Source organism: Myotis brandtii, unplaced genomic scaffold, assembly GCF_000412655.1.
Source record: "Myotis brandtii unplaced genomic scaffold, ASM41265v1 scaffold1026, whole genome shotgun sequence".
NCBI lineage: Eukaryota > Metazoa > Chordata > Mammalia > Chiroptera > Vespertilionidae > Myotis > Myotis brandtii.
This window is the reverse complement of record NW_005353435.1, coordinates 91,563-104,179: the sequence shown is the minus strand read 5'-3', so window position 1 is coordinate 104,179 and position 12,617 is coordinate 91,563. Positions and strand designations below refer to the sequence as shown.

The 12,617-nt window shown below is 55.7% G+C and overlaps 1 protein-coding gene across 1 annotated transcript in view; it reads right to left on the bottom strand.

Annotated features, from left to right (window-relative positions):
- Window positions 1-12,617, bottom strand: part of PCNXL2 (pecanex-like 2 (Drosophila)) — a gene marked incomplete at its 5' end in the record, with an annotated part of 58,560 nt that overhangs the window by 37,294 nt on the left and 8,649 nt on the right. The window contains 11 exon segments of the mRNA XM_014535896.1: window positions 1-37; window positions 585-695; window positions 2,681-2,852; window positions 5,783-5,815; window positions 5,903-6,056; window positions 6,374-6,519; window positions 8,254-8,386; window positions 10,239-10,332; window positions 11,349-11,494; window positions 11,640-11,808; window positions 12,439-12,532. Of these exon segments, the coding sequence (XP_014391382.1) occupies window positions 1-37; window positions 585-695; window positions 2,681-2,852; window positions 5,783-5,815; window positions 5,903-6,056; window positions 6,374-6,519; window positions 8,254-8,386; window positions 10,239-10,332; window positions 11,349-11,494; window positions 11,640-11,808; window positions 12,439-12,532 (1,289 nt within the window).

Here is a 12,617-nt window from a genome sequence, read left to right as displayed (position 1 = left end):
GCCACGCTGCAGACGGCCGACGTCATCCCAGAAACAGCTGGAACACAAACAGCAACAGGCCTTCCTAGACCGAGGTCCCCACAGCCAGGGCGTGGGGCCAGGGCGCGGGGGAAGGCCGCGCATTCAGGCATCAGGGCCCGGGTCCGAGTCTCACCTGCTTGGCCCAGAGGCCGCAGGAGGGGGCAGCCACACGTGCCTGCACAGGGGCACACCGACCACATGCGCAATGGCACAGCCCACGCTCCCGTTCACACGCTCCGGACGTGGCCAAACACACACGCGCTACCCTGACATCCACTCACTCTCGTTCACACACATCCCGGCACGTGGATTCTCCAAGGAATGGCCAGCGGGGCCCCCAGCCCCCTCCACGGCTCCGAGAGCCCACCCCTCCCTGGTTCCTGCCTGGCTGGACCCAGCAAGGTAGGCCCCTCTCGGTTGGGCCCTGACCGAGCCGACCGGAAGCAGGTCAGGCGCTCAGGTCAATGAGAAGCCACCGCCCGGGTCCCGGGAGTTCCAGCCCGAGGCTGCCGGGCCGACCCGGCACCAAGGAAGAGGAGGAGGAGGGGGAGGAGGACACGTACCAGAGCCCCCGAAGACCAGCATGTCGATTTGTTCCAAAAGGTAAACGCAGAACGTGTTGATCTGCGGGAAGAGGCCCAGGAGGGACATGGCCGGGAAGCAATACAAAAACCCTGCGAGGGCACAGACAGAGGGGCGGTGAGGGGGCGCCGCGCCTGGACCCCGCCATGGTCCCCCTGCCCGCCCACTACGTCCCTCCCTATCGCCCGGGACCCTGCGGGCCGGGGGCCGTCTAGGCTGAGCCCAGCGTGTGCAGTGGAAGCCAGAGGCTGCTCTGAGATGGAGCCTGCAGAGAGGCCCCGGCCGCCTGGCCTGAGCGTGACCTCGGGATGCTGGGAGCAGGCTGGCCTTCAGCTCACCAGGCGGATGTGAGCTCGAGGCAGACGAGGGTGGGAGAAAGCGGACCAGGAAAGTGACAGGAACATGGAAACCCCAGGGTGGCAGTTAAGGGGGCTCTTCCTGTCAGGGACGGAGGGGGGGCAACAATCGGAGCCCGGGGGGGTCCCTGCTTTGTGTGTCTGTCCTCGGAGCCCGCGAGTGGCCAAGAGTCCTGAACACTGTAAACGTCCGCTGGAGCCCGGCCAGCGTGGCTCAGTGGTTGAGCGTCGACCTATGAACCAGGAGGTCAGGGTTCGGTTCCTGGTCAGGGCACATGCCCGGGTTGCGGGCTCGATCCCCAGTGCGGGGCGTGCAGGAGGCAGCCGATCCATGATTCTCTCTCATCATGGATGTTTCTATCTCTCTCTCCCTTCCTCTCTGAAAGCAATAGAAAATTATTTTGCACCGGGCCTCTAGTTTAAATAAATAAACAAACATCGGCTGGAGACTCAGAGTTCAGTCTTGACTCCAGACTCCACAGGGAACCAGGGAGATGGGTGATGAACTAAGAGACTGACGCGGGGGCACGGAGGGCCGCCTCCCCCAGCATCGCCACGCACTGGATAAGCATTCATGTGCACACAGCTTGGCTCTCTCTCTCTCTCTCTCTCTCTCTCTCTCTCTCTCTCTCTCCCCCATTTCCGCCGGGTTTCACAGAACCACAGAAACTCGCGTTAGTAATGCTAGGGCGCATCTGTGCTCCTTGCCGTCTCAGTGTATTGGGTAGAATGTCAATGGAGTTGGATCCTGGTAATCCTCAATAAAACAAAGGAAATTAGATTTGAAACCCAATAAGCCAAACACAGGGATTATGTCTAAACCCTATACATCAACTAGTCAACAGCGGGAGTAGATGCCGAGGGGATGGGGGGAGGTGGGGGGGAGGGGGCGTTCAGTTATTGCTGAAAAATCGGAAATGCAGGCTTTCCCGGTGAAATGGTAGGAACGGGAGATTTCCGTGTCCTTCTCTCGCTCGCAGTGGGTTAAAAGCAAGCACGTGTGGGACGAATCCCTCTACAGCTGGGCGGAGAGCTGGGCCAACTTTGTGAGTAAAAGGTGACGTAACGAACGTGGCCATGAAAAGTGGGCCTTCGCTCAGCATGGGGTCACAGTTGGATGCTCACGGTGAATTCGTTGCAGTGTTTTCAGTGGCGAGATCTGAACTACCGTCACCGGCCAAATAATGACATTTTGGCCAACAAAGGGTCACATCCGTGACGGTGGTAGAGTCTCCAGCCGAAGTGTGTGGGTTACACTCCGGTGGCCGATGCCATCGCCTGAGGACACTTCTCAGGGCCAATCGCTTCCCTATGTGGCACTTGACGGTACAGCATGAGGCAAAGGCAGGTTTACAGTTGTTGGTAAGAAAAAATAACGCCATGATTAATACATAATAATACAGCCCGGCTGGCGTGGCTCAGGGGTTGAGCGTCTGCCTGACCGGGAATCGCACTGTGACCTCCTGGTTCATAGGTCGATGCTCAGCCCCCTGAGCCACGCCGGCCGGGCTCAAGACCCTTTAGAACGATCCGGCACTGGAGGCTCTGGGGCCCCGGCACCCACGCTCCCCCAAAGGTGGGCAAGCCCAGAGGAGAATACACAGCTTTGCCCCATACCCTTGTGGGGAAGTCTCTCCCATCAGGGAGTCTCTCAGAAGGGACACGGAGCCCAGACCCTCGCTCCCCCACATTCCCGCCCACACTCCCCCGGAGGCGCTCACCCAGGAGGAAGTCCCTGGCTGACTGGAGTGACCCCGGGGAGCACAGCTTCAGGCCGTACACGACGTAGGTGGGGGGGTGCCTGGCTTTGGCCCCTGCATCGAGAAGCAAAAGAAGGCCACACAGCACACAAAAATAGATTGGTCTGCTGTATGCAATGATTTGGTTGTGTCCCTAGAAAACAAACACAGTGTCTGGATGGCACCTTTCCTTTTGATTAAGTGACAAAATTCTCACAGTCAATTGCTTATCTATACTAATAAAAGGGTAGTATGCTAATTAGACCGGACGTCTTCCAGACGACCTTCCGGACAAAGCCAGGGTGGTGGGAACAAGGCAGAAGTGCTAATTAGACCGGACGTCTTCCGGACGACCTTCCGGACAAAGCCAGGGTGGTGGGAACGAGGCAGAGGTGGTTAGGGGCGATCAGGCAGGCAGGGGAGAGCAGTTAGGGTGATTAGGCTGGCAGGTGAGAGCAGTTAGGGGAATCAGGCCAGCAGGGGAGAGCAGTTAGAGGCGATCAGGCAGACAGGCAGAGTAGTTAGAAGAATCAGGCCAGCAGGCAGGTGAGCGGTTAGGAGCCAGCAGTCCCGGATTGCGAGAGGGTGCAGGCCGGGCTGAGGGACCGCCCCCCACCCCCACCCCCATGCACAAATTTCGTGCACCGGGCCTCTAGTACCATGGAAGACGACTTACACCATAAAACACATATCCACCCCCAACCCCATAATCCATACACGGGAAACACCAGGAAAAGGGGGGTGGGGGAAAGGATGCTGATTCTGTCAAATAAGAATATCAAAAAGCATGTCTGACCTCTCGGATTCCGCAAGTTTACCCGAAATTTTAATTAGCACCTTTGGATACAATCTAGATCTCATCCAATGCTTTCCTAACAGTGAAGGCTCCCTTGCATAGTTCTTTGTGTGCAAGACTAGTTTAAACCGTTAAACTAGTTTAGACCACTAACTTAGACTACGTGGTCTACTCTGAGCTTCACTGTTAATAGGAAATGGAATTGTGCGTTGTGGGCTTCCTTCTCCTATGTCTTTGAAAGTGAGACTACGCCCTAGCTGTTTTGGCTCCGTGGATACAGCATCGGCCTGTGGACTGAAGGGTCCCGGGTTGGATTCCGGTCAAGGGCACAAGCCCAGATTGCGGGCTCGATCCCTAGTAGGGGGCTGCAGGAGGCAGCCGATACATGGTTCTCCCTCATCACTGATGTTTCTCTCTCTCTCTCCCTCTCCCTTCCTCTCTCTCTAAAAATCAATAAAAACATATATATTTTTAAAAAATGAGGTAGGGAGAATATCTTTGCAATCCATGAACGCCTTTGCGTATAACAGGCAGAGATGAAAGTGATAGGGTTTCAGACGTGAATTTTTAGCCGCTGCCTCAAACGTGTTATATTTAGAAATGCAATTTAAATCGCCGCTGCCGCTGTCATAGCAGCGGCCCTATTCCGAGACCATCCTTTAATAGGAAGGGGGAGGGGGCGGGCTGTCCGTGGGGGCTGGCGAGGCTTGGCCCCAAGTCCCGGCTCGGTCTTCAAGGAATAGCTGCGCGCGTGTGAAATTTCCTTTTGGATCCGCGTAGGTCATAGGTTAATGGGTGTGGGAATACCGTCTCAGCATTAAAAAATGGAAAGCAAAAAAAAAAGAAATGGAAAGCAAAGCCCTGGCCGGTTTGGCTCAGTGGATAGAGCGTCGGCCTGAGTACTGAAGGGTCCCGGGTTGGATTCCGGTCAAGGGCATATATCTTGGTTGCGGGCACATCCCCAGTAGCAGGTGTGCAGGAGGCGGCTGATCAATGTTTCTAACTCTCTCCCTCCCTTCCTCTCTGTAAAAAATGAATAATATATATATATATTTTAAAAGGAAACCAAATCCCAAGTTAAACCCGAACACGTTTCTCATCGAGCGAAGAGCAGAGTGAACGGGTTGGCACAGAGAACCGCTGGGTGTACAAACGCACCAGCGTCTGCGAGGCTGCTCCCAACCGACTCCGCTGAAGAAAAATGTGATGAGGTCGCCCCCTCCCACCTGCCCTGGTGCTCCCTTTTACGAAAAGGTTAAAAATGAGACCTTCGAGGACCTGGAAGCCTTCGGCCGTGAACAAGCCGTGAGATACCGTCTGGCATCGGCCGAGTCACACCTCATTTACTGGGCGTGGGAACCCTGTCTACGCATTTGTCATTTCTGAGACGAAATCCAAGGCTCCCTGAGAGAGAGGCTGCCCTCGCCACCCTCACGCTTCATCTCCCTTCCCGGACGCATCTGGGTCCCCGAACAATTCCGAGAGCATCGCCAGCACATGCCTGTGAGTCGCCGTTATCTGCCTGGGCCCCTCAGCTCACCTGCTAATAACAGTTCCCTGCTCCCCTTCCTTCCTGCCTTCCCAGGCGAATCAATCACCGAGAGCCCCAGGTGGACTGTTTTCATATACATATAAATATATATTGATTTCAGAGGGGAAGGGAGAGGGGGAGAGAGAGAAACATCCACGATGAGAGAGAATCATGGATCAGCTGCCTGGGAACCCTGTCTACGCATTTGTCATTTCTGAGACGAAATCCAAGGCTCCCTGAGAGAGAGGCTGCCCTCGCCACCCTCACGCTTCATCTCCCTTCCCGGACGCATCTGGGTCCCCGAACAATTCCGAGAGCATCGCCAGCACATGCCTGTGAGTCGCCGTTATCTGCCTGGGCCCCTCAGCTCACCTGCTAATAACAGTTCCCTGCTCCCCTTCCTTCCTTCCTTCCCAGGCGAATCAATCACCGAGAGCCCCAGGTGGACTGTTTTCATATACATATAAATATATATTGATTTCAGAGAGGAAGGGAGAGGGGGAGAGAGAGAAACATCCACGATGACAGAGAATCATGGATCGGCTGCCTCCTGCACACCCCCCGCTGGGGATGGAGCCCGCCACCAGGGCCTGCGCCCTGACCGGGAATCACACTGTGACCTCCTGGTTCATAGGTCGATGCTCAACCACTGAGCCACACCAGCCGGGCTCTCTTTTGCCTTCTGAGTAGATACTGGCCACTCCCTGTCTCCAACCCACGCAGACAAGACAAGCAACGTGTCTCCCTGGACACTCACGTGGATCGGCGAGGCGGGGTCGGGCTGGACGCTCTGGAACACAAATCAGAAGGGGCTGCGTCAGCACCTCGCGGGCTCCTGCGCACACAGTGGGGGGGTTCGGGGGGGCGGGGGGCTTGCCTTGAGCAGGGAGTACTGGCAGCTGGCCATCACCAGGCAGAAGAGCAGCACCCACAGGTCTTTGCAGAAGCCACGACTCAGCGTCACAAAGCCCAGCAGCGACACCAGGACGACCAGCGAGACCGCCAGCACGTTCTCCTTGACGTCCTCCGTCCTGCGTGGGGCGGGGAGGTACAAGCAGAGGGGGGACACGGTGGGCGTGTCTGTCTGTCACCAGGGAACCCCGCGTGCTCCAAGCAGACAGAACCCCGCCAGCCGGGCAGCTCTCTCCGCGCCTTCACACCTGGGCTCATTTCTCCCATTTTAATTGCTAAGCGACCATGTCTGTCCTTGTCCGGATCTCACTGCTCTGACAGGTTTGCAGCACAAATGTGTGCAACCTGAACGTGTTCCCAAGAACCTCAGTGACCGTGTCCCCCTGACAGGCGTGCACATGCGCCCGGCCACGTGCCTGCAAGCTCAGCTCCTTACCGGTCCAGCAGCGCCAGCAGGGCCAGGCGGTCGTACCAGACCTTGATCCACTTGCCGGGGAAGATGAGGAACTTGTAGAACTGATCGCGGTTGAACTTCCCTGGGGCTGAAGAGCAGGACAAGGCTTCCAGGTCCTGACTCTGGTGCTGCCAGACCCGGAGAGAAGCGAGAGAGACGGTTCACACCGACCTGCGGCCGCCGTAGAGGCACCTCATCATTTAAGAGAACGAAAAGCAGATGCTCACGTTCTGGAACGTGAACTAATGTCATTCATAAAGGCGGAGCCCAAAGACAAGGATAATGGTCCACAAAAGGCCTTTCTCACCAACACACCTCACTGCCATTATGTTGCGCCATTAACTATGCTACTCACCATATCACAATCCTACTGTTTCATTTTCCTTCGTTTGTTTTTATTTTATTTTTTTAATATATTTCATTGATTTTTTACAGAGAGGAAGGGAGAGGGACAGAGTGTTAGAAACATCGATGAGAGAGAAACATCGATCAGCTGCCTCCTGCTCACCCCCTACTGGGGATGTGCCCGCAACCAAGGTACATGCCCTTGACCGGAATCGAACCCGGGACCCTTCAGTCCGCAGTCTGACGCTCTATCCATTGAGCCAAACCGGTCAGGGCCTTGATTTATTTTTAATATATGTTTATTTATTTCACAGAGGAAGCGGGAGGGAGAGAGATAGAAACATCAATGATGAAAGAGAATCATGGATCGGCTGCCTCCTGCACGCCCCCACACTGGGGATCAAGCCCACAACCCGGGCATGTTCCCTGACCAGGAATCAAACCGTGACCCCCTGGTTCACAGTTTGATGCTCAGCCACTGGGCCATGCCAGCCAGGCTCACAACACTAAGGCCAAGGAATTTACTTAAGGCCAAGGAACTGCCCCGAAAGGAATGCCTAGGAACGACCAAAATTCAACAAAAGTCTTAAATGACTTAATTTGTGAAAGGCATATTATTTAACGTCACGCTGAGATAAACATTCCAACCTTTCTAAAGAGTAAAAAGACTTTTATTGCCAACATGTGAGGCCTGATATCAGAAAAACTGAAATTTTTTTCTAGAAAAAAACAACATCTAAACCAATAAGACAGAATCAAGTGGGGAAATTTAGGCCCCGGTTTAACATGCTTGAATCCCAAATCCACCTGCGATGGGCTCTCATCCAGCGGAGAAGAACTCAATTTGGAAAAAAAAAACAACCCACAAAAACGGGCTTCATGGGTTTGTCTGACCAACACGGAGCGAGGGGCCTGAGAGCCTGGCCCGAGGCTGGCACAGGGACACGGGAACCCGGCGGGCTCGGCCCTGGCATCCGAATGCCATACGAGAACCTCCCACAGACACCACGATGGCCACGCAGATTCAGAACCAGGAGCGGCAGCCCAGGGCCCAGCTGGGAAAGCGGGGGGACCTCGGTGAGGCCGAGGGACCGGCAGGTGGAGGGAGGGACAGGGAGGACGGAGAGGAGGAAGGAGAAACCCAAACGTACCTCCTCCGACACCTGACGCGTTAAAAACAGACATTGTTAAAACAGCCCGTGACGGGCACTGCCAGGGACTGTGTGTGCCACGAAGAACCCATTAATAGTTGCCTCATTCATTCATTATCGACGAGGAATAAGATGCTGGTAATGCTCAACGTCTCAGGAAACTAGAAACTGTCCTCTTTAAACCTAACGTGTCCCAAAATGCGGCTGCATGGCCGCGTGGGGGTCTCCTGGGCGGAGAGTGACACAGCCACGGCCCAGGGACGTCGCACTCGGGCCAGCTCTGCCCGACACAGCCAGGCATCCCACCGGAAACGGGGCCCAGACGCCTGCCTCCACGAGGCTCCCGCACAGCCAAGGGGGACCTACCCGGGGGGTGTCGGGCTGGGTCCTCTGCGCCACCATCAGCAGCAGCTGCTGCTGGAGCGGGCTCACCGAGGCGTCCCCCGAGGAAGGGTCGGGGCTCCCGGAGCTGGTGCTGGAGGAGCTGACCGGAGCGTCTCTGGGGGCGAGACAGAAGCTGGGTTACCCTCTCCTGTTGTACGGGGTCGCGTCTGTCACACACAGCGAGGGGCGCTGGGGCCCCCAACGCGGGCAGTGAGGTCAGGGATGGATGTGTGTGTGCAGAGCCTCTTCCGGGACAATCGCCCGGGCTGTCGGGGTGCCTGGGCCCCCAGGGCCGTCTGGGGTGACAGCCTTCGTGTTCTCTATTTTTTAAAATATATTTTTATATTTCAGAGAGGAAAAGAGAGGAGGGAGGGAGGGAGGGACGGAGGGAGAGAGAGAGAGAAACATCCATGATAAGAGAGAATCATGAATCGGCTGCCTCCTGCACCCCCCACACTGGGGATTGGGCCTACAACCCGGGCATGTGCCCTGACCAGGAATCGAACCCTGACCCCCTGGTTCATAGGTGATGCTCAACCACTGAGCCACACCGGCCGGGCAGAAAGGTGCGCTTTTGTTCGGGCAGAGCCTGGCCTCACATTGATGGTGACAACATCCCACCACACTGCACTCAGGGGGCTTCATCCAAGTAGCAAATAATCAAAACACCTCTGCTTCTGTATGTTCCCACTGATGTGGAAATAAACACCTGAAATGCTTCATCTTCACCAGATCTCAGGGAGGGAGGGAGGGAGGATAGGAGGGAGGGAGGGCCTCGCTTCCCTGCCGACTCTGTCTTGTGTCTCAAGCTGTCTCGGGGGCCCCCCAGGGGGGCAGGGCAGAAATGAGAGTCAGCCCAGTGCTCACTGTGCAGGGCATCTCAACAAAGCAGCCCGGTTTTGAAACCTCCGGCCTCTTATTTAGACTTTTAACAGGGATTCTTGTTTTACAGTCTGCAAACAGCTCTTCTTTCCGAGGTCAGCAACATCCATCTGTGCGTCTGAGATGGAGGAACGGCAGAGGGGGAGCCGGGCAGGGCCGCCAGCACGGGGTCTGGGCGCCACCAAGTGGCCGCTGGGGGCTGTGACCACCAGAGCAGAACCCCACTGCGTCAAGGCTTCTTCCCAGGGGGGCAGAGGAGGTGACTCCGAGGACAGGAGTCTACCCCGAAGCAGCCTAGGACACCTCCCACCCTCACACCTCCTGCCTGGGTGAAGACTGAGCCTTGAAGGCGTGAGAAAACAAAGCTAGGACTGCGGGGGGAGGCGCTGAGGGCAGCGGTAGGAGCCCCTCAGCCGCTCACGGTCATCTTTTTTTTTTTAAAATATATTTTTATTGATTTCAGAGAGGAAGGGAGAGGGAGAGAGAGAGACAGAAACATCAATGATGAGAGAGAATCATGGATCAGCTGCCTCCTGGGGATCGAGCCCACAACCCAGGCATGCGCCCCAACCAGAATCGAACCCGGGACCCTTCAGTCGGCAGGCCAACGCTCTATCCACTGAGCCACACCAGCCAGGCCCAGGGATTATAATTTTAAAGTGCCTCCTGTACTAGTAAAAATGCTGTAGAGGCCAAAATGCTGGGACACAAGTTAGCAGGGAGGACAGAAGGCACTTAACCACCTTAAAACCCCAGCAAGTGGGTCGTGAGCGTGCTCCGAAGGGCTCCCACCTGCCCGAGGTCAGGGTCTCTGCTCTCCAAGGTCATTGGGAACTTGAGTCCCTGCCCTACCAGCTACCCTCAACCCGGGCGTGTCACGGGAATCGAACCGTGACCTCCTGGTTCATAGGTCGGCGCTCAACCGCTGGGCCACGCCGGGACCAGGCTAGGTTTTCTTTTTCTTTCACATGAAACCCACACGCGTAGACACCTTCCAGTGGCCAAGCACATCCACATCCTCACCTCGGCTACAGTCAGAAGCAGCCGCGAGACAGCTCCCAACCCTGAACGCGGAGCGCACTCACCCGGCCGGAGAGAGACCGTCGTGACTTGATGGCTGGGGCGGGGCAGGGCCATCTTTCTGATTTCCAGACTTTAAATAGCAGGATCTAATTTCTCCTGTAAAAACACAACATTTCGGCAAAGAATATTACGCGCGATGATCTGTACATGGATCATTTCGGCTTATACCGTTTCCAAGTTAGAGGGGACGCATTTTTGAGCTGCTTGAATAAAAACTGCGCCCTGGTCAGTGTGGCTCAGTGGGTTAGCGTCGCCCCATTACACCAAAAGGTCACAGAGTCAATTCCGGGTCAAGGGCACTTGCCGGGGTTGTGGGCTCGGTCCCCAGGAGGCGGCGTGCAGGAGGCAGCCTATCGATGCTGCTCTCTCACATCAATGTTTCTCTCCCTCTCCCTTCCTTTCTCTCTAAAATCAATAAACACTTTTTTTTTTAATTGGCAATCTAGGTCCATTCCTTACATTTCTCCACAGAATGTGCAAGTTAATCCGTCTTGTTGTACTTCTCTGATAATCAATCATTCCTTCCTTCCTTCCTTCCTTCCTTCCTTCCTTCCTTCCTTCCTTCCTTCCTTCTTTCCTTCCTTCCTTCCTTTTCTTTCTCCCATGTTAAATCCTTTTTATAACAAGGCACCAAAATATATCAAGGCCGTATTTTCAACATCTATCCAAAATTACTGACTAGGTCCTGGCCGTTGCCTTCCTGGAGTTTACCACTGTGAGGGGGGAAATGCCATTAATCGCACGATTGTAAGTCGGTAAAGAATTACAAGCTGTAAGAGGACCCAAGAAAGATAGGAAGAGGGTGTTCAGAGAACACGAAGCAGGACCCGACCAGGTCCGGGGCGTTCAGGAACCGTTTGCCTGGGGAGCTCTCTTTGGACGTGAGATCTGAAGGGTGAACAGGGCATGGTATGCGCGGGGACACCGCAAGTGCAAAGGCCCTGGGGCAGGAGAGAGCGCGCCCCGTTCTAAGAACCTTCCATGTGAACAATCGTAGGACTACGTCTCCCTGTCCCCAAGCCTCGTGCTCAGGCCAAGGGACCACGTGGGATCCCACCAAAGCCGCCTGCTTGTCCCTCCCTCCTCACGAGGGACGCGCTCCGAAGGCTCACCGTGCTCGTCGATGAAGACGTGCATGGCGTCCCCGGAGCTCTCCTCTTGCACGGACGTCTCGGGCCCGCTGATGACTTGCAAGACGGAGCTGTCTTGCTGGGACGTGACCCTGTAGATGATCCGTCTCTGTCGGTTGCCCTGGAAACTTAACAGACACGCCAGGTTCAAACGCTGGCAGGAAGGGGACGCCGCCTCGTCCTCGGCAAAGCATGAGAGGGCGCGGCCGGCGAGCGAGGCCGCCTCTCGCTGGGCCCCCATGCGTAGCTAGACAAGAAGCCGGTTCTCCTTACAGGGCCGTGACCTTGGCGGGCTCCGTGCGCGCGGGGCTGGGGCTGGCGTGCTCTTGACTCTGCACGTCCGGTTTCCCGTGCTTGGCGCTGCGTCCGCTTTCAGGGATTTCGTTCTTTCTTTCCCGGGAGCCGTTATCTGCAAAGCATGGCTTGACGTGTTCATGTAAGACTGAATGAGAAGTTCACGTGCAAGCACATGGAAGTAAGTTACCCAAACCGAAACGAAGGGTAGAGAGAAAATCTAAATGGCTCCTGTGAATTCAGAGTGCGTTTCAATACGCCTTTGGTTGACTACGTAAATACCTAAACCAGCGGTTCTCAACCTGTGGGTCGCGACCCCTTTGGTGGTCGAACGACCCTTTCACAGGGGTCGCCTAAGACCATCCTGCGTATGACGATTCATCACAGTAGCAACATGACAGTGATGAAGTAGCAACGAAAATAATTTTATGGTCGGGGTCACCACATGAGGAACTGTATTTAAAGGGCCAGAAGGTTGAGAACCACTGAAATGTATTTGAAAACAGCGTATGTGTTGGAGGCATGATGTAGACATCGCCAAGCACATCTGCTTCCCGTGCAGATGATGCAGGGACGCCCTTGACATCGCTCCCGGGACCCTGGCTCCCCTGGCTGAGCATCACCCACTCAGGTTCCTTAGGCACAAGTGGGCAGCATCGGACGAAAACCGTCACATCCACAAACCTGGCCATTCTGGAGCGAGGCCCCATTTCCCATTTTAAAAACGGATCCGTCTTTCCCCCTCACTCGTTCTCCAAATCTAAGCTTCCAAGCTAACGTAGACTGGGTCCCTCCAGGAGGCAGGCACTGGTTAGGTGCCGCCACTCGGGGCCGGCACCTGCAGCAAATCCCAGCGCCCAGCGGTGGTCCCACTACGCGCAAAACCAAACCACAGAGGCAGACCACACGGAGAGACCCCGCCTGCCCCGGGGTGACTCACCTCCGGGAAGCCTGCCG